Source organism: Malaya genurostris, chromosome 2 (assembly GCF_030247185.1).
Source record: "Malaya genurostris strain Urasoe2022 chromosome 2, Malgen_1.1, whole genome shotgun sequence".
In the NCBI taxonomy this organism is placed as follows: domain Eukaryota; kingdom Metazoa; phylum Arthropoda; class Insecta; order Diptera; family Culicidae; genus Malaya; species Malaya genurostris.
In genome coordinates, this window is record NC_080571.1 from 206,558,319 (window position 1) to 206,583,136 (window position 24,818).

At 36.7% G+C, this 24,818-nt stretch overlaps 3 protein-coding genes across 4 annotated transcripts in view; 1 reads left to right on the top strand and 2 right to left on the bottom strand.

Annotated features, from left to right (window-relative positions):
* The window catches only part of LOC131427241 (uncharacterized), a 217,195-nt gene that overhangs the window by 122,288 nt on the left and 70,089 nt on the right, over nt 1-24,818 (bottom strand). The gene's annotated exons all lie outside the window — the stretch shown is intronic.
* LOC131427244 (uncharacterized) lies at nt 11,755-12,793 on the bottom strand. The gene is made up of 2 exons (XM_058590256.1): nt 12,631-12,793; nt 11,755-12,572 (listed from the first exon to the last, which is right to left on the bottom strand). Exons 1-2 carry the CDS (start codon nt 12,688-12,690, stop codon nt 11,805-11,807), a joined length of 828 nt encoding a protein of 275 aa, XP_058446239.1. The 5' UTR covers nt 12,691-12,793; the 3' UTR covers nt 11,755-11,804.
* LOC131427245 (uncharacterized) lies at nt 12,969-23,638 on the top strand. The gene is made up of 3 exons (XM_058590257.1): nt 12,969-13,095; nt 22,578-22,844; nt 22,907-23,638. The coding sequence occupies exons 2-3, from the start codon at nt 22,791-22,793 to the stop codon at nt 23,534-23,536; spliced, it is 684 nt and encodes a 227-aa protein (XP_058446240.1). The 5' UTR covers nt 12,969-13,095; nt 22,578-22,790; the 3' UTR covers nt 23,537-23,638.

The following is a 24,818-nucleotide window of genomic DNA, read 5'->3' on the forward strand; positions in this document are numbered from 1 at the left end:
ATAAGAACATCACCACTTCGTACAAACTCAGTGATCCGGCTTCAGTTTACGTCGCAGAATTAGCTGCTATTCAGTATATCCTTAGGATCATTGAAACCTCGCCCGAAAACCATTACTTCATTGTCACGGATAGTCTAAGTTCAATAGAGGCTCTCCGGTCAATGAAGCCAGAAAAGCATCCCCCATATTTCCTGGGGAAAATACGGGAACACTTGAGAGCTTTATCTCGACGGTCTTATAAAATTTCCTTAGTCAAAGTCCCTTCGCATTGTTCTGTTCCGGGCAACGAAAAGGCAGACTCATTGGTTAAGGCGGGCGCATTAAATGGTGAAATTTACGAAATACCAATTTACTTCAACGAATTTTTCAGTATATCTCGTCGAAGGACTCTCGAAAGTTGACAAACTTCATGGAGTAATAGGGAACTGGGACCATGGTTACACTCCATTATCCCGAAGGTATCGACGAAACCTTGGTTCAGAGGGATGAATGTGGGTCGTGATTTCATTCGTGTGATGTCCCGGCGTATCGGCCTCGTGGAGAGCGGTCTCTGCACTTGCGGTAAGGATTATCACGACATCGAACATATTGTCTGGGCATGTACCGAGTATTGTGGCGCCAGATCGCAGCTAATGGACTCCTTTCGGGCCCGAGGTAATATATCATCCGGGGTTCCAGTACGAGACGTGTTGGCTCATCGAAACCTTCCCTATATGTCACTCTTATACCAGTTCATAAAAATCATCAACGTACAAGTTTGATCTGTGTTCTCTCAGAAACCTTTATCCCATACCAAGTGGATGTTTAAGCCAAGCCAATGAAATAAAAGCAAAACGAGTCCTTGCTTTGTTGCAAAATGAACTAGTATTCCTTAGAAAGTCTTCTTTTACCCCACGATGATATTTCAGTTCATCTTCGATCCTAACATCCGCTCGCAACTCCTCATCCAGCATCTGTTCACCATCTTCTTCGGAACTAACAAGATCTTTGTGCTGACACTAATTTTTTTGCTTCCCCTTCTTTCGTCTCTTCACTATCTTGACGTGAACTAATTAGATCTTTTCGCTTAGCTAAGTAATTTCGCTTTCTTACCTCTTTTCCAACAACATTTATTTCTCTCTGTTTCACTCCTTCCAGTCGATGATCAACACGTGGGCCACCCGCCGGGTTCTCTTTGCTCGGGGGTGTTTCCCGCGGACCCACGCGTAAGAATACGACCACCATCGATGGATACCAACGTCACTAGGTTAATTCAGCGTACAAGTTCCAACCGACCAGCCGCTGTCGATGACTAGTTGGAGAATACATCTTTCAAATCTGATCTCCTCGAAATCAGATCACGAAATTGAAGAAATTACTCTAATTTTAAGTAGTAAAAAAATGCCCTCGACATCTTATAGCTTAACGCAGTGTGCCTTAATATATATTATTGAATAAAAAAAACTGCTGTTCTCGCCTAGCTTATCGAATCACAGGCTCTCTCGGGTACTCATATATTTGACATTCGCTTTACGCCGATACCAACAGTATGGTAAAAAGCAAATGTGATGCCGTTGTTGTTTTTGGTTCCTCTAGCACCCAAGGCACCAAAATAGTTTGCCGATTTTACTTCAAATGTTTTCACGTAAAGTGCTTTAACTTAAACAACTCGCTATCTAAATCCATTCGGGAATTCCCAGGAATTTTCTGGTTGTGCCCGTACCGTAAAATTTCCAGTCGCAACGAGTTATCTGATGACCCTGTACAATTAACTCTCCAACGTACTACTTCAGCTCTGAAGATGAGCGGTACGTTGACGGACACCATGTAATCTTTTTGCAGAATGTAGTCGAATGTTTGCACTAGATCTAAATGCTTTCATCGTTCTGGGTTGAAGGAGCCAATTGTGCATTATGTAAACGATAGCACTCCATTTATCGAACGTCTGGATGACCTACAGCTTAACCTAACTAGTCTTCTTGAATCTATACTTGAAGATACAAATAAACGGCCTCACACCAGCAGCACTAGCAGATCATCTCTATCGCAGCCAGACAAAAGTCCGAGAGCCAACGCTTCAATAACCATTCCCGCTGATGATAATGCCACTGTGATCACAACACCTATGCCACCAGCATCGCTACTCAAAACGTCAAACTTCCGTCACCGTCATTTCGAGCCACAACTAACAACTACACCAATGAGATCGCATTATCTCTTCCTCAACAATAGATAAAAACGTCTGAAAAAATGTTATTGTGTCTAAGGGACTTGAAAATATAGTTCTGAATTTTATCAAGCATGGTAACTGAAATAACTACGTCTCGGAAACACTACACGGTTTTATGCCAAAACGATCAACTACAACAAACTTATTATCTAATTGTAAAAATTGTGTGGAATGTCAGTGAAAATCGATGACTGCACTACAACACCGTTTGCCGTAGGCTCTGGAGTCCCTCAAGGCAGTCACTTGTAACCATTTTTATTCTTGCTCTAAGCTCTAAGATCAGTATTTGTTTGTAATCGTTAATGTTGTATTTTCGTTCAACCCCCACTCCGTCTCTCCACTATCTCCATTGGAAACTAACTAGCTTCGCTAGTCGTAACTAACCCTTTCGCATCTCCTCTCATTTTCTTCGACTTCCTTATCTCTAATGGAAACTAATATCTCTGTCTTCCACCATCTATTTTTAATCACTAATTAGATCTACAAGCCGATTCTAACCCTCCACCAACCCTTGTATTCCGTTTACTTATGTTATCCACTTTTCTCTTACGCCTTTTAAGCAAGAGCACAATTACTAATCTGTAATGCTTGATGTCATCAACTAGTTATAGGGTTATAGATTTAGTTTTAATTGTTAGTTTTATATGTTAGCGTTAAGTCTAAATGTCTGTTGGATCATTGTAATCTGTTGATACAAAGGATGAGGAGGTTTTATGCCTGCTGGAGAGAGAGATTGCTAAATTTCACCTTCATTTGGGCTTTTCCTTACTCCCAAATTAATGAATGAGTGAGTTTCTTTGCCAGCATTTCCGGTGCATCTGAAACCGAATTCCAGGAACCGGTATAGACGAAGCCGATTCACAGGACCAGTATGTAACATGACCTATAACTTGAAACAGTATTGAACCCTTTCCTTTGAAGCAGTATTGAACTTTTTTCAGAAAATCGGTTCAGCCGTCTCGTAGGTAAATCCATGTTATCCAATTGAAAAATAGTGCCTTTCATTTTAGTATATGCTTTTTAAAATCGGTTCAATCATGTTCGAGAAAAGTGAGTGCACACACACCCATTGTGCGATCTCGATGGACTGATTCGAATGGTATATGACTCTCGGCCCTCCGGGCCTCGGTTCAAAAGTCAGTTTCAACAGTAATTGCAAAGCCTTTCTATATGAGCAAGGCTAAAACAAATGAAGCAATTATATTACGGTCGATCCAAACAACTTGAAACTTAAAGAATGCTTTTGATTTTTTTCGGATTAGTTACCGGGTTCGAAATTACGGATAAGCGGAAAAGATTTCAAGAGCGCGTTTGGTCGGTTGCTACTTAGTAATTAACTTTCAGCAGTACTAATGTCTCTATTTACAGTATAAAAATGTACTGTAAATGCTTTGTTTTTAGCCATTTCTTTGATATACGAATTTTCTCATAACAGTCACTCTACGGACATTATGCCCCACCTTCGATTCAACAGTATGCTTCGAGTTGAAATATTATTTTAAAGATTTATAACGGTTATTGAAACAAAAAGTAGCGTTGGAGGATAAAAAATGTTGGTTCCCAGTTGCAATTAATTAATTATGCAATTGATTTCTGATGCATAGAAAATCTTATTTATCTGCTTTTCTTTTATACCGACATTTCAAGGGGCATATTGCATCATTGTTGTGGGGCATACCACTGATTTGTTGGGAGGCATATTCTACGGTTGCAGGGGCATTATGCCCACGACAAGCGAAAATACTGAGAATGTGGTCGTTTTGGAAAATATCAATCAATTTTTATCACTTCTACCGAAATCATTGAAAATTGAAATGTTCCTCAGACGTAGTTCAAAGAAATACATACATTCTCGAAGAAAAGATATCAGTACATTTAGAAATATCTCAATGTTTACTTAAGGGGGGCATATTATAACACTTTACCCTAAACAGAATACGAAGGCAGAATCCCGCGTCAGGAAGCTGTACCGCGAGTGGTTGGCGCAGCTGAAAAGCGTCGTAATGGACGACGAGACGTACGTTAAAGCCCCGACCTGAAGTTTTTCGTCGACGTGTCCAGCCTTTTTTTTTTTTAAATAACTATTTATTGGAATATGAGTGAAAATTAAATTATTAAGATTTAAATTGGGTGTTCAGCCACAAGTGGTGACTTTTCAGCCCTGTAATCGTGTCCAGCCTTGATGTTCCGGAGAATTATCGAAAGAAGAAGGGCCAATAATTTGACAAGAAGTACATGGTGCGGATTTGTTAAATTCAGAAAGCCGTACTGTTGCCAATTTACAAAACCGGTGGTGGTGGTGATACGAATCCAACGATGTTATTTTTGTGTCGAATGTTGCCAAATCCGCAAAACTCGCCTGAGCTTCGCCCAATAGAAAAATTTTAGGCGATTATGAGAACAAGGCTTCGGAAAACAGGGTAGGTTGAAGACCTACCGACCAGTATTTGATGAAAGAGTGAATGAAAATCTGTAAGATAGATGGCACAAGTGTTGCACAAAATTTGTTGGGTTGTGTCAAAAGTCCAAGTTGCGGGTATTTACTCTAAAAGAGGAAGCTGAATAAACAAACTTTGCCAAAAAATAGCAAATATGTGTGAATTTATTTCCAGAGTTTTAAAAATATCCATTAGTTAGAATGAGATCTGGTTTTTCTGTTTGATAGATTGGCCTTATGGACAGATGAAAATAGGTGCATCCGCTTGGACTTTCCTCGTGGCTATAATGTCAGAACAGAAATTTTCGAACTATTTTCTCTGCGGTATTGTTTCTTAGAACACAAAGCAAAAATATTGTATCCGATTTTATCACAATTTGTTAATTCAATTTCGAGTGATCTGCAAATAATATGGCGACTCCACTAATGAGATTAGTATTGGTACAATTGAAAAAGAGACTGAAATAGAAAGATGTTTTTGAGAGCGTTGTTTATAAATGAATACTATTTTTTCCACTTCTACTTGTAGCTAAGATCTACAGTTGCTAGTATTTGGCAAGATTCTGTTTATCCACATTTTCGATATTCCATAGTCACTGGTGGTTGAAACGATGAACTGGTTCAGCGGACGGACCTTGTGGTACAGATGTTGGGTTCGAATTATAATTTGTTCAAGGATCTTCATGAATTGGGAATTTTCGTGATTCACACCCGTTGTGATTAAAAATTAATACCTGCCAAAATAATAAGCTCGTTTCTAGTTTTGTGTGCCGGTAAAAATATGTGTAAAAATATTATTTATCTCTTCAATAATTCGTTAACTCGTTCAGTATTACTCTCGCTTAATGGTGATGTATCTTAAACTTCTAATTAACATGAAAGTAATACACTGAGTAATAATTCGTCTTAAAATGCAAATCGTGCATCTTGATCAAAATGCTAAGAATGACTGAATATTACACCTGGCACATTCACCAACTACAAAGAACACGTTAGGATTGATATGAAATGAGTAAGTGAAATCAGTTTCCGATGACGAACTGATAGATACGGAAATGCACAGTGCTTCTTGGTTGAAAACTTGATCGATAAGGTGATGTTATGCGTAGCTCGTGGTATACCAATATGATAGCTCAATTTTAAAGAAACCAAGCAACTCACTAGAGCCTATTATTGAAATCAGGATTTATTGTCACTCAACGTAACCTCGACCTGTTTGTGCCCTGATTCGATGTGAAAGCTTTGTATAAAACGTTTTCTATAGAGCTAGACATCGATTAGTTATGAATCATTGCAAATGCAGCAGTTTGCCCTAAATCTGTCAACGAAGTTGCAGTTATCAATGATTAAAGTCCCATTCAGAACAGTGTTATAAATAAAATGCAAATCCCAAGCCATTTACATTCATTTCTTTCCATCGTTTAGTGGCTGTTGATTCGAACATTGAAATCGTCCCACGTTGCAATGCTGAAAATATCCTTGATTATCCTGGCACTCTGTGCTGCCTGCTACGGTCAACGCGAATCTTCACTGCAAGTCATCGAAACGATGAAAAAGTTGAATCCGGTACAAAAGGAACTCCAAGATTACATCGCAACCCAGATGACCGACGCGAGGCTGAACGGTTCGACTTTAGTCTATCAACTGCACACACACGTAATCGAGATGAAGGAAAAGTTTGTTGTTGCGGCCATTGATGAAGAACATCAGGTGCTGCGCATAATTGAGGCTCAGCCCGAGACTGTCAGTTCGCTGTGCTTGGGATTTATTCGCTCCACCTCCGATATGCACGTAAATCTTGCGGGTGTCTCCTACACACACTGTATCGTAGATGTGGACCAGTCTTTTAATGAAACGATGACTCGATTTAACAGCGCCTTGCAAAACGGGGAGAACCTGTACGGTGCATTGGGATTGTTTGACATTTTCGATGGCGAGAACATATTCCATGATCCAGAGATCATTCTGGCAAAACTAGACGCCAGAAATGAAGAACTGACCAACAAACCGTCCTTGATAGCAGATGAAATTTTCGACCAGATCATAGCTTTCGAAAAAGAGTTGGAACCTCTCAAGGAACGTTATGAACGGTGCATGGATGAAAGTGTTCAAATGCTGTACACCGCGTTGGATTTGGCTCGTACACAGATTGTTAATATTTGCCATGGACAACTGGACGTCACAACAGTTGTTCCCGAAGAAACAACTACAACTACTACGGCTAGTACTGCGGAGCCTACCACCACCGAAATGGAAGATACGACTACTAGCTATCCGGAATCATCAGCTACTACCGAATGATAAGCAATTAATAGAAAGAACATTTCGGTCCAATAGCGGTAGAATTAATTTTTATAAACATGTAATTTTTTTAGTGTACAACTAATAGTATGATATTAACTAAGAAATAAACTGTACTTATAAATACGTATTGGTTGTCTGTACATCATTCGTAAAAGGAGAAAACAATTAACAACAAAGGCAAATTAAGAGGTTTAAGAGCAAACGAAAACAGAAAAGTCAGTTTTCTTTGCTGCCACTCAATCAATCTTCACGAGAAAATCATCATTCTGTTTATAAAAATGCATTAAACTAAATTATATTATTTTCTTTTTGAATTCTCACTCAACGCCAGCAGAGAAATCTGTTTTTCCGTTTCCAGCAAAATCTATTTTCCGAATAAAAAATATTGATTACGATATGTTGGCTTATCGTAATCAATGTTTTTTATTCGGAAAATAGATTTTGCTGGAAACGGAAAAACAAATTTATTGATAGGGAAAATTTCGATAAACCATAAATTCTCACTTTAAAACACCTTTCAAACATCGTTTTCCGGAAACTACTCGTGAAATCCGTTCCGATGTCGCTTTTCTATTTATTTATTGATGCAGTCTATTCTCATCAACCGGGCTACAACTTGACAACCCCCTTCGTTCTCCCTCGTAACCACAGTTTTTGATTCTCTGCGAGCACAGGGCCAAATAACTGTTAATCCATTTTTCGAGCCTGTTTAGACTAACTCATGATTGGTAGAAAATGACATAAATAAGTATGTAATTTATATTACTATATACAAAGTGTTTTTAGTATCGTCAGTAGTCAGGCGTGTATATAGGGGGTGTGTTAGACGTTCAACCCACCCCCTTCTGAGCAACTCAAGAAATTATTAGGGGAAATAGGGGACTTTTTTAAACCGAACAGCTAAAATATATTATAAACCTGCTATTATTTCGATTCATGGATTGACTTTGTAATAGCGTTTGAAGATGACCCGGTAGAGATGTCTTGAGTAAAAACCCAGTGTTAAAGATGTTTTTTTTCAATTTCTAAAAAGTGTCCGATTTAGCCCCGGTCTCCCCTATATTATGGAAACACCTTCCAATTTTTTTTTTCTGGGTACGCGCCTGTCGGTAGTATTTTAAAAAAACACTTGAAATAGAAAAATGAGTAATGGAATATGAAGGTTGTACTTTAGACGAGTACTAGATCTTTGGTTAGTTCTCTTTGTTAGTATTTTTTCAAATTGTCATGCATTTTTTAACGACTAAGTATAATAGTCAATATTTCTTTTTTCTCTATGCAAATTTCAGATAACCAAAGACCATTTTGTAGAAAGTGGAAATGAAATGTGTAGAATGATAGTATAGTATAAGTGAAATTATTTGACACATACTTACACACATACATACACACACAGACATTGCTCAGCTCGATTAACTGTGTCGAATGGTATAGAAATTCGGGTCAATTTTCACTAGTCAATTTTCCAAGTGATTGTACAAGCTTGTGTACTTTTATATAAAAGCATCTTCATAATGGTTTTGTGATAATACTAACAAGTAGGTACAAATTGAATAAAAGATTAACAAATTTACATATTTTTCACCTGAAAATTATAGATTTAAATGTGGCAACCATGCACGCTATACGAAATTGAACAAAGCATGCTGCGAACGGATCAAATCCGGGGTAGTTTCCTTCTTCCGTACCGCACGGACCGACGCGTACCAGTTTTGCATTGTCATTTTGAATGATGATTTGAATGTTTTGACACTCATCGCCGTATAATTTCAAAACCGGAGGTCGGATCTGGATGAAATTGCACAGTATATTTAAAGACAATGGGAGCTTTAATTTGAATCATGATTCGTAAAAATCGGTTTATCCTTTGCTAAGAAATTGAAGTGAGTTCCGTTTTTGGAACTTTTCTTCACTATTATCGGTGCTTTCGGAAGCGGAAATCCGAAAGTAGTTTTGTTTTATGTATTCTCTAACCAGGCCCGTGCGCAGGGTGGAGGGGTGGGCGTGGGGTTAGTTGTTTTTTTTTTGAAGATTTTTCCACATGAAGTTCCATGAACAACAGAGAACTTATTATTTAAAAGTGCAGATAATTCATACTTCGTTCTCAGAATTTGTTTTACAGTATCAATATTGTGGATAACGCACTTTCCTTTAAATTCCACACCTTCTAAAAACCCTCTCCCTCCCTTGAACCTCCACCCCCTTTTAACACCAATCTTTCTGAACCCCTCCCTTGAAGGATTCTTGCGCACGGGCCTGTCTCTAACTAACAATATCTGCCAACTAGATGAATTTAGCAGTAAGTTTTATAGAACAGTGCACCTCGTTTCGCGATCGCTTGTGAAAAATTACTCATGTAATTGAAAATTTCCACTAATAGCACTGTCATACCGGAGCCGGATCTAGAACAAATTTTCGGGGACTTTTTAAAGAATTTCAAGAGCTTTTATTTGCTTCTTAATTTGAAAAAATCCGAGAAAATTGAGTGAGCATTTTTTCATAAAGGGTGTAGCTCCCAAACAGAAAAAATGTTCGAAAGGGTTTACATTGAAGAAAATTCCTAAAATTTTAACCCTTTAACGGCCATAGTGGTGAAGTTAGAATGGTTCTTATGATTTTCATTTTATTTAAATTTTTCATAAACCTCTTAAGCAAACAAAACAGGAATATTTTAGGAATTATGGGAAACTTTTTTGATTTTCTTCAGAATTTTTCAAAATGTATTTCACGTGAAAAAAAATGTTCAAAATTTGCGAATTTTTTTTATTTGCACTTGCAATTTTGGTACCACTTTAGATTGTACATAAAAAATAAATCATTTATGAGTTCATTACGCAGTATTTTTTTCAGATTTTTTAAAACAGGTGTGCGAGTATAATATCATTAAAAAAAATCATTTGAAAAACCATGCGTCTCCATCAAATTGTCATCATCCGATGGAGACGTATGGTATTTAGTTCTAAAATCATATATCACAAGCCCTTAGAACTAAATAACATGGGTTTCCATCTAAAACTTGAGTTCAGGGATTGAGTATTGACGTGATTAATAATGATAAAATAATTTTATTTCTTATGTTATTTACATACGCCCGCACGCCTGGGTCGATTTACCAAGCAATGATGTAGGGAATGCATTAGTGAACATGTGTGCCGGCGAACGGTTGCAATTCGTTTCTAACTTCAATATCTTACGGGATAGTCTGGAGGTTTCGAGGTTAGCTATTAGCAGTCTTAAGAAATACTATTAAACCTGATAGAAATCATGTCGAAGTGCTTGCAGCAAGTCCCGAAGACCCAAAAAGAACGTATTAATTAGCATCGTCGATTTTCTATACAAACAACATGTTTTTTACTATTCCCTGAAGAGGACCCATTTATAAAACAGGTTTGGAAAATCGTATCGTTTTATTGCTTTAATTGAAATATGTATTAACTAAGTATGAATGAGGAACTAACCTTTGTATAAAAATCGAACTTCATAGACTTTCGCAAATGTAGTTCATCGCATTCGCTTGCACTTAATGGTCTTTTTCTTGTGTTTCAAGGAGTATTTCTCTCATAGACTAAGTGCAAAACCAGAGCAATCCACGCCACCAGTGTTTTTCAATGAAAAACGGCATGAGATAACTACAACATCACGATAACTAAAACCAAATTAGATACACGAAATTACATTAATTTCAAAAATTGGCAGGACGATCACCGAGTGATAGCTATGAGTGCTCTGTTTACATGTTCATTCCATAATATACACGCTCAGGCTTGAAAGTTTCAGTTTGTTAAATGTACTGTTTATTGCAATACGAATTAAACTTAAATTGTTAAGATTTAAGTTAGGTGCTCGGACACAAGAGGTCGTTTTCTAGCCCTATTCCCACTCAATGCTCCGCGGATCCCTAGGGATCCGCAATGTATTTTTTGAGGAGCCACGAATCATTTTCCTAAGTAACTGTTTTTTTGTGTCAGTAATTGTTTCTAGCAGTAAATGTTTTGTGTTGCTTTAATTTTAGTATAATTATTGTTTTTGCAAAAAAAATCGTATAGTCATATAGTCGTTTTTTAAAACTTGTCTGTCCTTTTTCGTTGATACTACGCAATTTTCGATAGAGAAAGTAAATTCATTTGGACTGAGTCAATTTTAAACGTGGGGGTTCACGGAGAGCTATTATGGTTTCGAAGGGGTCCGCGAATCATAATAAGGTCTTACAAGATAACGTTATGTATGAACTCGCGATGAATGAAGCTTTTGTTTGGCAGCTAGCACTGGTTTGTTTATATTTTCAATTATATTCAACTTACAACAAACGACGTTCATTCTGCTGATTTTGTGGTGTTGTGTTAAGATTTTTTTTGGAAAACCTTAAAGCTTCTTGTTATGTTTTCTGGAATCTACCAACACATTGTTGGTAGATTTGACAAGTTTTGACTCTTGTATGTGTATGAGCCAGATTCAAGAAATAAAGTCTGTTCTACAATCATTGCTAGTATTGGTTCTAAATTGTTAATTACGAGCTATTGATTTTCTGTATTGGATTATCATAGCAAACATGACCAGCCCTGTGAGTCATCAATATGCTTTGGCAATCTCGCAACAGTAATTCGGCTCAACAAGGAAAACAAATAGATCTACTAATATTGATCTTCTACTGACTGTGCTGGACTACTAAATTAAACTGTTTCAAAGGCATCTTGCAAAATTTTAAACCAACAGAACAGAGCCATTTCAAAGATATACAATTTTTAGCCTATTTAGCATCCGAATTACCTTGCGTGAATTCGGAAAATCTACTTCAAAATACGACTAATGAATGAAACATTTATATTCGATTTAGGATGAAACAATTCCTACAAATTAATGACTTTCAACAAAATTCCAATAATTTTCGGTCGGTTGGACAGATGGTGGCGCTAGTGGCGTTTCGGTTTCCTCGGGGGTGTCATTTGGTATTAGTGCACCCAAGCAAATCTGCTGCAGCTGGATCAGGACTGTGTTGGTTGTGGTCTGCAGAATTTGATCGCTAACTGTTAGACACTGACGGTAGTTACCACGTATCACATCCAGGCGAGCTCGAAATCCATCGACCACCAGAGCCAATTCAGCCACCAGGTTGTCGGGAGTTTGTTGCAGCTGCAGTAGATTAGATTGCAATAATTCGATAATGTTTTGTGGATTTACGAAAATATTTTGTCCTCGAAATACACTGTAAATACTGGTGTTTACAAACGTTGACTCATTGAATAGCAAGTCCTCGTAGACTTGGTCCAATTCTGCATTCAACCGCGCATCTACCGCGTCAATGCATTTGGTGAAGGCAACACCGGCTATATTAATGTTCACATCGACGCTACTACGCAGGAATTCCAAACAGCTACCATCGATGTCTGAAGTTTGCCCGTTGATGTGACGAAGAGTATTGGATTCCAAATTGATGGCTGAACGCAGAAAATTATCCTTAGCTTCGAAAATTTCATTGTGGAAATCGTAAATTGCAGCTGTACTGTTGAGTTTAGCATTTGCCACGGCAGAAACGACGAAGTTCTGTAAGTCCCGATAGGCTGGCTGAAGTTGCCGTAGGCTGTCAAGAACTCGCAGGGAGTCCTCTCGTTGAGCCGCTGTGACCTGTAATCGTATTTTCGTATTATAGTGGGAAATTCAGCATCGAAACCCATTAACTTACACTTAGCGCGAAAATGAGTATAACGATAGGTTTCATGATGTGTTCCAAGGTGTTCTGCATACGACAACCGAATTACGTCTGCTCGGTTTGGAATCAGTAGCTGCGTTGTTCGATGCTAATTACAACATCGCTAATTGATTGATTCTGTTTTTATATCAATTAATCTTCATGCATTCAATCACAGAAATGCACCATTCTCAAGCACTCTCGATGTCTTATCTGCTGCCTTATTGATGGCGATAGCTTTCGAATGTTCGATACCAGCATGGCTATCTCGTACTGAAGCACTGAATCAAATTCTGTTTACCTAGTGACTTCAGTTGGGTCATCGATCTAGAACTGACTAGATAACTATTTCGAACTCAGAGTGACAGTTTATTTGATTATATGCATACCAAATTTGGATTCCAGTTCAAATGTAAGAATGTTTACCATGATTCGTTTGGAACGTATTTTATGTTCACGGTAAGACATTAATGGGTTTTCAATATATGTTACACTATGCAAATTGGGAAAACGAATTGTACATTATTCTTACTTACGGTGACTATGAATTGGTAAAAATTTTTGCACAGGACTTAAAATCTAGAATTTAGTTTTAGATTGATTAAATGAGAAACAATATCACACCAATGTACAATATTGTAATAATAGTACAATACGTTTCTTGGAGATGGTTGAATCAATTTTCACAAACTTAGATATTGTAGTGTCATACAAAATGCCTGTATTTTATTTGAATATGACTTCCGGAATTACACGATGAAAAATCAAGATTTCAAAACATTATTCAAAGCACGCTGCAAAAAAAAAAAGAATTTCTAAGTTTCAATAAAACTAATCCGGCTTGTACGTAATGTAAGTTGATGGCCATACGAAATGAATTTGGAAATACCGACACCCGAGTTTCGGTTCCGGAACTGTCTGAAATAGTGTAACTAACTTCGTTTTTTTTTTTTTCAAAAATGTCTTACCGAACAGACAACTGTTTTAATTTGTTGGTTATAAGGTAATAACAGAGGTAATAACAGAGGTATTTTGGCCACTTCATATACTTTGGCCCACCTAAAAAATTTGATGGATTTAATCGATGTCAAGTAACCCATGTTGCATCAATTTGCAGCTAATCACTCTAAATTACCTATTGCGGAAGGGGTTTTCAGAGATAATAATTCATTTGGTGGATATTTTTACAAAGTGGGCCAAAATAAAATCAATCCTAAAGTGGGTCAAAATACCTCTGTTACCCTAGTAGTGGTGAAGAACACCTCATTATTATGTATGAGAATATGAGTGATATGAGAAAGTCATCAATACATCATTACACAGGTAAGATTCCGATTCTAAAAATGAGCAGAAAGAGTCATGATTTAAGAACAATAGTGAATGCTAACGATTAAAAGTTCTGGGATCAAGAACCATCTGAACTAATTTCGCAATACTTAACACACCTTACTCTGACTTTTTTACGCAAATCCTTCATTTAGGCATAGCATTTGAATCATTTTTCACCAATGATTCCAATGCTATGCCTTTGAATATCAAAATAGTGGAAAGTATATAGCAATTTTGAAGATTCATTCTATTTGAATCCTTTTTAATTTGGTATGAAAGTATTGCGTAATTGATTGCGATAAAACTCAATTTATTAGTATGCAAAAAATATTCCAGCGCATTTCGAGAAAATCAAGTGCCCTCTATCCATTTTTACACATTTTACCGGTGGTCAGATCCGGATATAATTCATGGGCTATGGGACTACGAAATCCTTGATTCTAATTTAAGAGTGCTCATTCACATACACACAGGCATTTGCTGATCTCGACAAATTGAATAGAACTCTGTTCCCGACTTTGGTTACACAATCGATTATTACAGTGATTGCATAACATTTCATTATGGAAAAGTCCAAAAAGGATCTCAAATGTACGGCGGGCTGGAACACTGCCGTACTACAAGATAATTTTCAGGTCCTAACTACTACTTACTGATACCCCCGACTAGTTTGATTCCGCAGTAGAATTAGTAGAAGACACTGCGTTTGTTCAAAAATTCTATTCTCGTGATGATACAGTGATACCCGAGGTGTCCAGAGACAATTAGTATTGGACTACCATTCTTTCCTTTTCTAAGTAGTACGTAGTTATTGAGTTTTTATTCATTTCTATTGTAGAGGATTCAATCATGTGATCATTCGCCACTCGGATCAGAAAAATGGTCTATCACAAGGGGATGGGAATCGATCCCAAGCAGTTTATGAGGAAGACATAGTTCTAGTACTTAATACATATCTCACGGGAATGATAAGCTCTAGCTCGCAAGAGTTGGAATAGTTGGTTAGTAAGAATGTTTTTTTTAAAGAAAAGCGTTTCACATCTAGTAAAGTTAGCTAATAATGTACGTTCATGTTTCACCGTAACAGAATCGGATGAAAATCTTCAGAGCAAAAACCGGTTAAAAAATAACTGGCCTTTATTTCCTTTATCTTTACTTAAAATTCGAAACAAGTTTTTGTATAATATTTTTCATATTATTCAAATTGAATGAACTTTTTTGATTCCCACGATTTTGTATAATATTCACATTGTAACAAAGCGAAACAAAAAAAAGCAATGAACGATTCTAAAAAAAGCAATGAACGTCGGGGATTTTATCGGTATTCGAACGATTTTCTATATTATAAAACAAATTCAGCACAACAGCTGAAAACCCCACTACTTGACCTACAGGACGGATCATCTATTCCAAGATTAAAGTCGACTCTCAGCGCACGTTGCAGATATCAAATTAAAACCTGTAAGTGCCCAGTTATCTTTTCCTTGATGGTCTAAACACAAGAGGGTTTAGGGTCTGGGGCTTGGGCTGAATGGAACAAGAAACTGTTCAGTTTCATGATCATATCAATATCACTAACGTTCTTCGAAAGTAATAGTACCAATATTATATGGCTTAGGTTCAAATGAATAATGCCCTTCCGAAAATGTCTTGCATAGGAAAAACAAATTCATTATACTTCAGTTATTAGCTGTAGTGATGGATATTTCGAGAAGGTATCGACCAAATAATTTTGAAACTATTTCAAAAATACATTATGGATGGCTAAAAGGTTTTAATTCGACCCATTTCTTGAACGCATGGTGACTGGGTTGAAAAGTGACTCTCATAAGACAAAATTGTCGTGGTTAAAGCGCGGCGAAGTAACTAAATTGGTGGCCAAACCAGCAATAACGGCTATGCGTTTGGTGGAAGCGGAAATAGATAATTTATTATGAGTTGCTTCCGTATGACCACAAACTTGTTAACAACTGAATCTTTTGAAGCTATTGACCAGAATCGTTCTGAATTGGACAACGGAAGAGGTGTAGTGTTTCATAATTACAACGCCAGTCCAAACACGCTTATAGTTTACCTGGCATCTGGCGAATGCCATCTTTTTCTTACATTACAAAATATTGTTAGTGATCAGAAGCTAACATCAAGAGAAAAATTTGAAAACCAATTACTATAATTTTTCAGAAATATGTGTGTGTGTGTGTCAAATAATCTCACTAGGTTTTGAAAATGTCTCCAGTAACAACCAGAGATGCCAGGTAAAAAATTCAAATATCTGCAGACAGTGTTTCAAAAGTCTGTAAATGTCTAATAAGTATGACACGCAAAACTGACTTGGCGAGCAAAAAAAAACAAGGCTCGACAATTTCTAAAGTCTGTAAATTTGGACGAAAGTCTGCGAAAAACTCGATTTTCAAAAGTCTGCAAAAGTCTGTACAACTAAAAATGTCTGCAGCACTTTACCCCAAATCTGCAGATTTACAGACAAATCTGCAGATCTGGCATCTCTGGTAACAACTGTTCAACATCAATGGTTGAAGGACTGGGTAATGACGTAAAATTGTCATGTGGATAGGCGAAAGATTACTTTTTCGTGCATTCTAAATTCACCGAAACGGCAATCACTTCACTAAACAAATTAGTTAGTAATCAAACACAAGGCTGAGAAAGAAAGACATAGATATTTTCATATTAGATTCTGCTGAGAATCTAATATGAAAATATCTCTGTGAACATATTGAAGGGATAGTTGAAAAATCGAATTGGAACATAGCTTTATCAGTTTTTTTTAAGTTTCACAAACTGCAATTGTTATTTTATTGTGAGTTGCATATTATATACAATTACGCTTCAAACTACTCGTCTAATATACTCAACAAAAACAAGCATTCTGTTACAATTTTGAATCATAATAATTTCAACAAGTTTTAAATGCTACTTTGGATGGCAGTCACTATCGGGCTTTGGGTGTCATCATAAAACAACACAATAATCATGTTATCAGAACTATTGATCGAACTCTTGAATGCTGATTTGTTTATTCTAAAAAGCATAAGACTAGCACATATCTTTGCTTGATATCATTTGATAGATTGCTTATGTAATTGAAGTTACAATTTCAATATTTATCCAGTGGTTAGGTGACAGACGCTTAGTTTTTTAGTGATTGTTGAAAAAACACATTCAAATGTATGGGCGTCTCAAAACTGATCATATCCGATTCAAATTCATTCAACTTAACATGGCTAGACAATGGTCTTGAGTTTTAACGAAAACAAACATTCCGAGACGAAGTAAAGTTATCAAACAGATAAATTGTTGAAAATACGGGAAATTGTAAATCAGCCGACAACGGCTTCCTGTTTACGGAGCAATTACACCAGCCAAAACAAGTGCTACTGGTTGCCGAACAAAGCTGGCCAGTGGACATGTCTTTGCCCGGATTTTAAAGAAATAATTTCCGTTGGTCAATAAGATAACACATGTTCCAAGAACCAGCAGATGGATTTATTGTTTGCTATTCATTATGATATACGCATATCACTTACATTTGGACCGCGAATATATGTATGGCTCAGTCGGTCAAGATGCACAGTGGTATTTTTCGTAAAAATCGTATTATTAATATGTTTCAATTCTGTATAAAATGTTCAAAACGACGAATGTAACAATGAGAGATTCTCTTTGTTTACTTTCTCTTTCGAATATTGCAAAATATTCCTGCTTTTTTCGGTAATTTTTTCAGTGCAGAATAAAAAATGATAGCTTTAGTTATTATTATCGGTAAATAATTGGAGAAAAGGATTGCTAAGAGTACCGTAATAATCGAAAGAGAAAGTAAACAAAGAGAATCTCTCATTGTTACATTCGTTGTTTTGAACATTTTATACAGAATTGATACATCTTTGATCCAACAAATAAAATGTTTTCTGTTGATTTTTGATAGCTTAGTGTTTTATTGTCAGTAGTCAAAATATGTATACCGATTGTTGCAGAATAATTGAAGATGCTCCTAAGATCTGTAATAATGAACACCTTTTTCTCAGTATTAACATGTAATCAGTTGTTTTTTACACGTGATCAACGATCTATCTGGGTACCTTGTAACCTATCGAAAGAACAATTAAGCAGAAAAAAGCTCCTTCAAGCGCATATGCAACACACGTATATATACTCGGAAAGAACAATCTTACTTTCCCTGTCGACTGAACGAATTCCACCATTCCAGGTAATTGTTTTTCGACATATATTGGTATATATTTTACCTTTTTTTATAAATATAAAAATAGGTATAGAATTCGCTCAAACTTTAGAAAACTTTTCCAAGGGCTGAAAGAAAAATTTTCCGGAGGGCCGAATGTCATATACCAATCGATTCAGCTCGACGAACTGAGCAAATGTCCGTGTGTGTGTGTGTGTGTGTGTGTGTGTGTGTGTGTGTGTGTGTGTGTGTGTGTGTGTGTGTGTGTGTGTGTGTGTGTGTGTGTGTGTGTGTGTGTGTGTGTGTGTGTGTGTGTGTGTGTGTATGTGTGTTGTCAACTAAGAGGTCGAGATCTCAGAGATGGCTGGACCGATTTTGATCAAACTAGTCGCAAATGAAAGGTCTCCCCGTCACTCTAAACGCTATTGAACGGTTTTGAGATCGGATGTTCAATTTTTGAGTTATACGAAGTTTTATGTCAAAATTTTCGGTTTTTTGGCAGTATTTGTCACAATTGACCTTGAAAACAAAATATATTGTCAGACTTAGATTTCGCACGGTAATACCTATCCAACAAGCCATAGATTGTTAAAATCCGTATATTTTTAATGGAGATATCGAAATTTTTGTGTAGGCGACTTTTTCCTCTATTCCAGCAGTAGAAGTTTTGAGCGCTGTCTGGCAAAGAAATGCGTGGGAGCAACATAAGACACGTTTTTTATACTGTTACATACATTTGTTTCTAAGTACCCAAAAAATGTGTACAGCATGATATTTTGCCTCGGACCGATTTTAGCACGGTTCGTTTTTGGCAACATAATCGTTCGAATATGCCATATGTAAACCAGATGATGGTAGAATTTTCAAGTTGAAAGCAATTCCATAATTATATTGATTTAAACTACTTACAGCAATAAATGCAGAAAGAACATAACAGCCATATACCATTCGAATCAGTTCGTCGAGATCAGCAAATGCGTGTGTGACAAATAATTTCACTCATTTTTTTTCGGAGATGACTCAACCGTTTTCTACAAACTCAGATTCATATGAAAAATCGTATACTCCTAAACAAGGTTTCTGAATTATGTTTGGTTCCGACCTCTGGTTCCGGAACTACAGGATGATATGTGAAACGAAATTAAAACTGTGTAACTCATTTTTCTCGTAGATTGCTGTACCGATCTAAGATTCAAATGAAATCTAAGAATAATCTAAGATTTCAATGAAAAGTTTCAAGATTCTATAAAACATCTTGCTTTTCAGTCAGATCCAACTTCCAGTTTCGGGGATTGGTGATTGGTATAAAAATGTCTATTTCACATAAATTAATCAGGTTTATCGGGTTAGCAGATTTGGATAGTCGATAACCAAATAAACTTATTTCATTTTTGGTTGTATTCAGTTTTCGCTTCGAAAGACACAGAAAAATTTAATTCGCACTACGATTCCTTAAAGTTGTCTACATTGATTTTCAAACATTTTGAAACAAATGTAAACTATACAGCTACTCAGGTGAATTTGTCTGACTTCGGCTACACCGAATTTCGAATTCCGGTTCCAGTATCGAATCGTTTCTCGAAGCTCAATCGTTTTCTCAAAAAAAAGCAAAATCGAATTTCAGAAACAAAAGTTCAAATTAAAATAAATTGAATTTTTTCCAATTCTGACTTCCGATTATGGAATTGTAGAATGATGAATTTTTGAAATTCAAAGCGATATAGAAGATGGCAATCCCGAAAGGTTTTAAAATTGGACTCAAAAATATGGCAATTTATTCGTCATATGGCCATACTAATCGGTTTGAGTTATGCTGGTTCCTGAATACCGGCTCTGGAAGTACTTTAAATTACCCTAAACTCTAAAGTGGAAATTACTTCGACATATCATGGAATGTTTAATTGATTTGCAGTTCCGACATTACAGAGTAATGAGTGATTAAAATCTCAAATTGCCACTTAAAACGACGGACATTAGAACAATGTCATGAAAACTGAAACCGAAGAATATTCATGCAAAAAACACATGCGGATTGATAAAAAAAAGGTGTCATCTCACTGATAGGTGGATTAAGTGCGTTTTTACATTATTATTATCGGGTGCGATTTTGAAAGTCACTCACCTTAATCCGGACACTTTTTGAGAACTGCGAAACTATTACGGCGACTCACTAATCCAAATTTGAACAAAATTCATCTCCACCTTTATTATCTTTATTTTCGAAAAAATATGGACACCTCTAAACACCCTTCTGGAAATACTTGGCAGACTAATGTCTGTTCAATGTGTAAAATCAATTTTTGATGATACTACAAGCTATTAGATCGAAAGAAAAGCAAGTGCGAGAAGCAATTGTGTGCGATTGCATTGAAAATCCGGATCTGTCAGTAAAAAAACATTCAAAAATAGTTTGGTTTTCCCGCAAGCACTGTTCATAACGTTCCTAATCCTTTCGATATACGTTTGACAACAGCCAGAAAGGCAGAGAGCGGAACATAATGGATCGCAGGAACTACCAGAAGTACGCGAAGCAGAGTTACCATATTCACTATTCTGTAAAATCACAAATTTGTTGCCTATTTTGCCACACAGATTCTGTGTCATAGAACACAGATTTTATCAAAATTCACAGATTTTTATGAATATTTCATAAAAATGCCAGATTTTCAAAATGTTTTTAACAGATTTTTTACAGATTGTGATCGAAAATATGCAACACAGATTTTTCAACATGAAACAAAGATTTTAAAATGGCAACTCTGACGCAAAGGTAAAGAAAATATTTCAGATCTTTCAGTACGTACTGTGGCTAGAAGAAATAAAAATGTTTTTAACTTTCGTAAGTTTTTCCAAGCACCGGCAAAGTGTGAAGTCGTTCAAGATGAAAACTGTACCGAACCGTAATGATAAATAGAATTTGACGGCTAAAACCCGTGCTCGCAAATTGTATCGAGAATATTTGACGAAGTTTTCTTGCATGACAATGGACGATAAAACTTATGTGCTGGAAGACTGCTTTTATGTCTTTTTATACAGCCATGCAACAGAATGGCGTGGAGGAGCATTTCAGGACGGAGACAAATTCCAAGTTTCCCAAAAAATATTTGGTTTGGCAGGCAATATGCAGCTGTGGTCGAAGAGTTGTTGGAGTTGAGACCTATCGAGTGGTAGTAGGGCTCTGGTGAAGAGAGAATACAATTTCTAAATATAAACAACAAGCTACAACCATAGAAAAATTTCGAAAATTTCGGGCAAGAGCAGCTAAATTAGTTCCAGAGAATTCGACACAGACGATTATGGCTGAAGTAAATAGTTTTTTAGATGACTGACGACCCTTGAAGTATCAAAAACCAAAAAACTACTATACGTTTGCGGTCATGAGCTCATAGATTTGTTTTCACCTGAAACGACAGGATAGTCATTGCACTACGGTGCAAAATAAGTGAGATGAAAATAGCATTTACTTTACGCCTACTTAGCGGATTATGTTGATCTTGCAAGGTGGCCTTAGCAGTCCAATCTTAACTTACTAATGCACTAATGAGCCTAAGGCGTAACGTGAAACACTTGCAACGATTTGCTTGCAAACTTGAACAAATAAACCGAAAGGAGGCGAAATGCGCCCTTGACAATTTTCAAGTTAATCTAAAGATATCAACACGAATTGCAACTAAAAATAAAAAAGTTCCTTGAAAAAAACTAAATTTAAAATTGGACTGAGATCAATTTGAGCTTACATTACTGTAAGTTTTATAAGCTACTTCTTATTCTACGATATATTTATGTGTTGTTGTGAACGCCGAAACATTTTACTTCTTAAAGTACAGGCGTCTTTCACGACCGGAGTTTAACACAAAAACAAATGAAACAGATAACATTTCATCAGTACACCACGGGAAATTCGAGTAGAAAAAAGATTGTCAAAGGGAACAGTAGCACTGAAAATTACCGAAAAAATAGTACGGAAACACAGAAATCGTTTTGTCGGTTGAACTACTGAATTTGATGAAATTTAACTCCCAGGTAGGAAATGTTACAATTACGAATCCCATATCTGTGGTCTCTTTTTTTTGCAAATATTTATTTCTATTATAATCTTCGTATGTGGTATTTGTAATCTGAATGCGATGAATACAAAAACATATGGAATCAATGGTAATTTTCCGTAGACGCGGAAGCAGTTTGACTTAATAAACTTTAAGATTTGGTAAAAAATAATCAAGTTTTGTGAAATTGAAAAGTCTCCGTAGACTTTCAATAATGGAAGGAGAGGAATTTTGAAAAAAAGTCTTCCAAAAACTACGAGATGGGATGGCAATAAAATTATGTAATTTTGGTCTAGAGTGGTTTATGAAAAGTCCCACTGTGCTATGATATGATAACAGATAATGATGATTCTTTTCGGTCCCCACAGTAGCTACTCCATCATCGCAAACGATAAGTGTATTCCAGTAGCCGTTATCAATTATAAAGAAGTACTACCTCCCGAAATTGGCTATCATTCATATATGAACGTTACCCGGAGTAAAGAAATTATATTGCAAAGTAGTGTACTTCTTTTTATTGATCAATATACCAGCTTCATTGGCAGCTACCAATAACCTGAATTAAGAACGGCTAAGGCAGTATGGGATCCACAAATGCCTTATCGCTAATGGTGGCGATTCTACTAGTAGTGAATGTATGTTATTGAATAGTTCAGAGAAACTCAACAAGCCCTCAAGCAACTTCTTATCATTACAGATGGCGCTGGCAGTACGAGAAGATCCTCTTAAAATCTTCCCACAGTTGAAACGATCGAGGAGAACAATTCACGGGTTTGCCGACCTCCTAGTAACTGCACAGACGGAAGTTCTACTTTCGGAAGAGACTTTCATACAGAAAACTTTACAAGACGAGTCTGCCTTGTTGAATCAACTGACCGGCAGTGACGTTCAAGCGAGCGGCCCAGAATGTCTGGATTTCATTACAAAAAGTGTCAATCTGTTGATGAACCTCGCTGGTATTGCCTACACCAACTGTTTTAATGATGCCGATAATCGAATGTTTGCAGAACTCTCAAAAATTCCCGAGCTTGAATTGACTCGTTCGGATTACGATCAATACAATCTGCTGGGAGTTTTCCGAGGGGAAAACATATTTATTGATCCAATTACGATTCAGAATAAACTGACAACCCGAATGCGAGCACCGATAAACTTACCGACGGTTGCTCCCGAGACGGAAACCGCATTGCGTACCACATTAGAAGAACTGAAAGCAAATTTCCGCATATGTATGAACTCCGCTCAAACGAAACTAACCGATACCCTTAATTATACATCTCAGCAGGTAAAAGCAATTTGTGCGGGTGAAGCTTCTAAACAAATATAAACTTTACTTACCACCCGTCGTCTGCTTGATGAAATAATCGCATAGAATGCGGAACGGGATCGATTGAATAAATTATACTTTGTGATTTACTGAAATATCCAATGGCTTGTATCATTTAAGAAGATTCATTCTTGGGAAAGAAAAAGTACATACATGGGATTACGTCTAAGGGAAAATTGTGATCTATGCCATTCGGTCCGTTTTTTTGTGGTCAAAAATGCGTTTATTTCAAAATAAAAAAAATTAAGATCAATCAAAGTATCGTCCATCGTTACTACTTTCTTCCACCTCTCAGGCAATTTTCGAATTCTATCTCGAAAAATGTCTCGTCTTTTAAGGGGATTCAGATTTGAAGCCAATTTTTGATTTCTGCGAAAGAAGTAAATCGCTGATCTGCTAGCATCCGTTGGAACAACCAGTCATCAGAAAAAGCAATGTCAGGAAAATACGACGGGTGCGGTAAAATGTCTCATTTGAGCGTTTTCAAATACTTTTGCGACCTGAGGTCGAGCATTGTCATGCAGGAGAATAACTTTATCATGTCCGGCGGTTCTTCTCGTAATGCACAGCTCAAATGCATCAATTGCAGCCTATACCTATGCCCGTTATAGTATCTCCTTGTTGTAACAGCTCACACCCTTTTCGTCCCACCAGATGCACAACATGACCATCAAAGCATGAATATTCGATTTTGGTGTTCATGTTGCGGTCGATGGCAATGATTGATCGGGCATGGCGTAGTATTTATTCTTCTTGGGGTTATCATAGAATATTAATTTTTCATCCTCAGTAACAATTCGATCTAAAAAGTCCTTTTTCTGTTGCCTTTGAATCAGCTGCTCCCAAGTGAAAAATCGCCTTTCAATGTTTCTAGGTTTCAGTTCATAAGGCACCCAACTGCCTTGCTTTTTCATCTTTCCCATGGATTTTAATCCAACAGAAACTGCTTGTTGAGTCCCTTCCAATGATTCTGCAAGCTCCTCTTGCGTTTGACTCGGATCTTCATCGAGTAATGCCTCCAACTGTTTGTTTTTGTTAAATCTGAAGCAATATGAACTGGATATTAATGACAGATGTTTAACCTCTTGGAACTATCGACATCAGCTGTTACTGTTCAATATTCATAACAGCTAGAGCCATCTTTTGAAAATGGACTGAACTACTGTATTTCCAATAAATATCATCTTTAATTTTTTTTATTTTTACCTAAATTATGTCTGAACTTGCTAGAAGCATTACCTTTTGTCGACTTAGTCATTGAAATAGCTAATTGCCTATGTGG

Coding starts and splice junctions, on each gene's coding strand:
- LOC131427244 (XM_058590256.1), bottom strand. CDS start 12,690: ATGCAGAACACCTTGGAACACATCATGAAACCTATCGTTATACTCATT. Junction 12,573..12,630: donor TACTCATTTTCGCGCTAAGT/GTAAGTTAATGG, acceptor ATACGATTACAG/GTCACAGCGGCTCAACGAGA.
- LOC131427245 (XM_058590257.1), top strand. CDS start 22,791: ATGGGATCCACAAATGCCTTATCGCTAATGGTGGCGATTCTACTAGTA. Junction 22,845..22,906: donor CGATTCTACTAGTAGTGAAT/GTATGTTATTGA, acceptor TTATCATTACAG/ATGGCGCTGGCAGTACGAGA.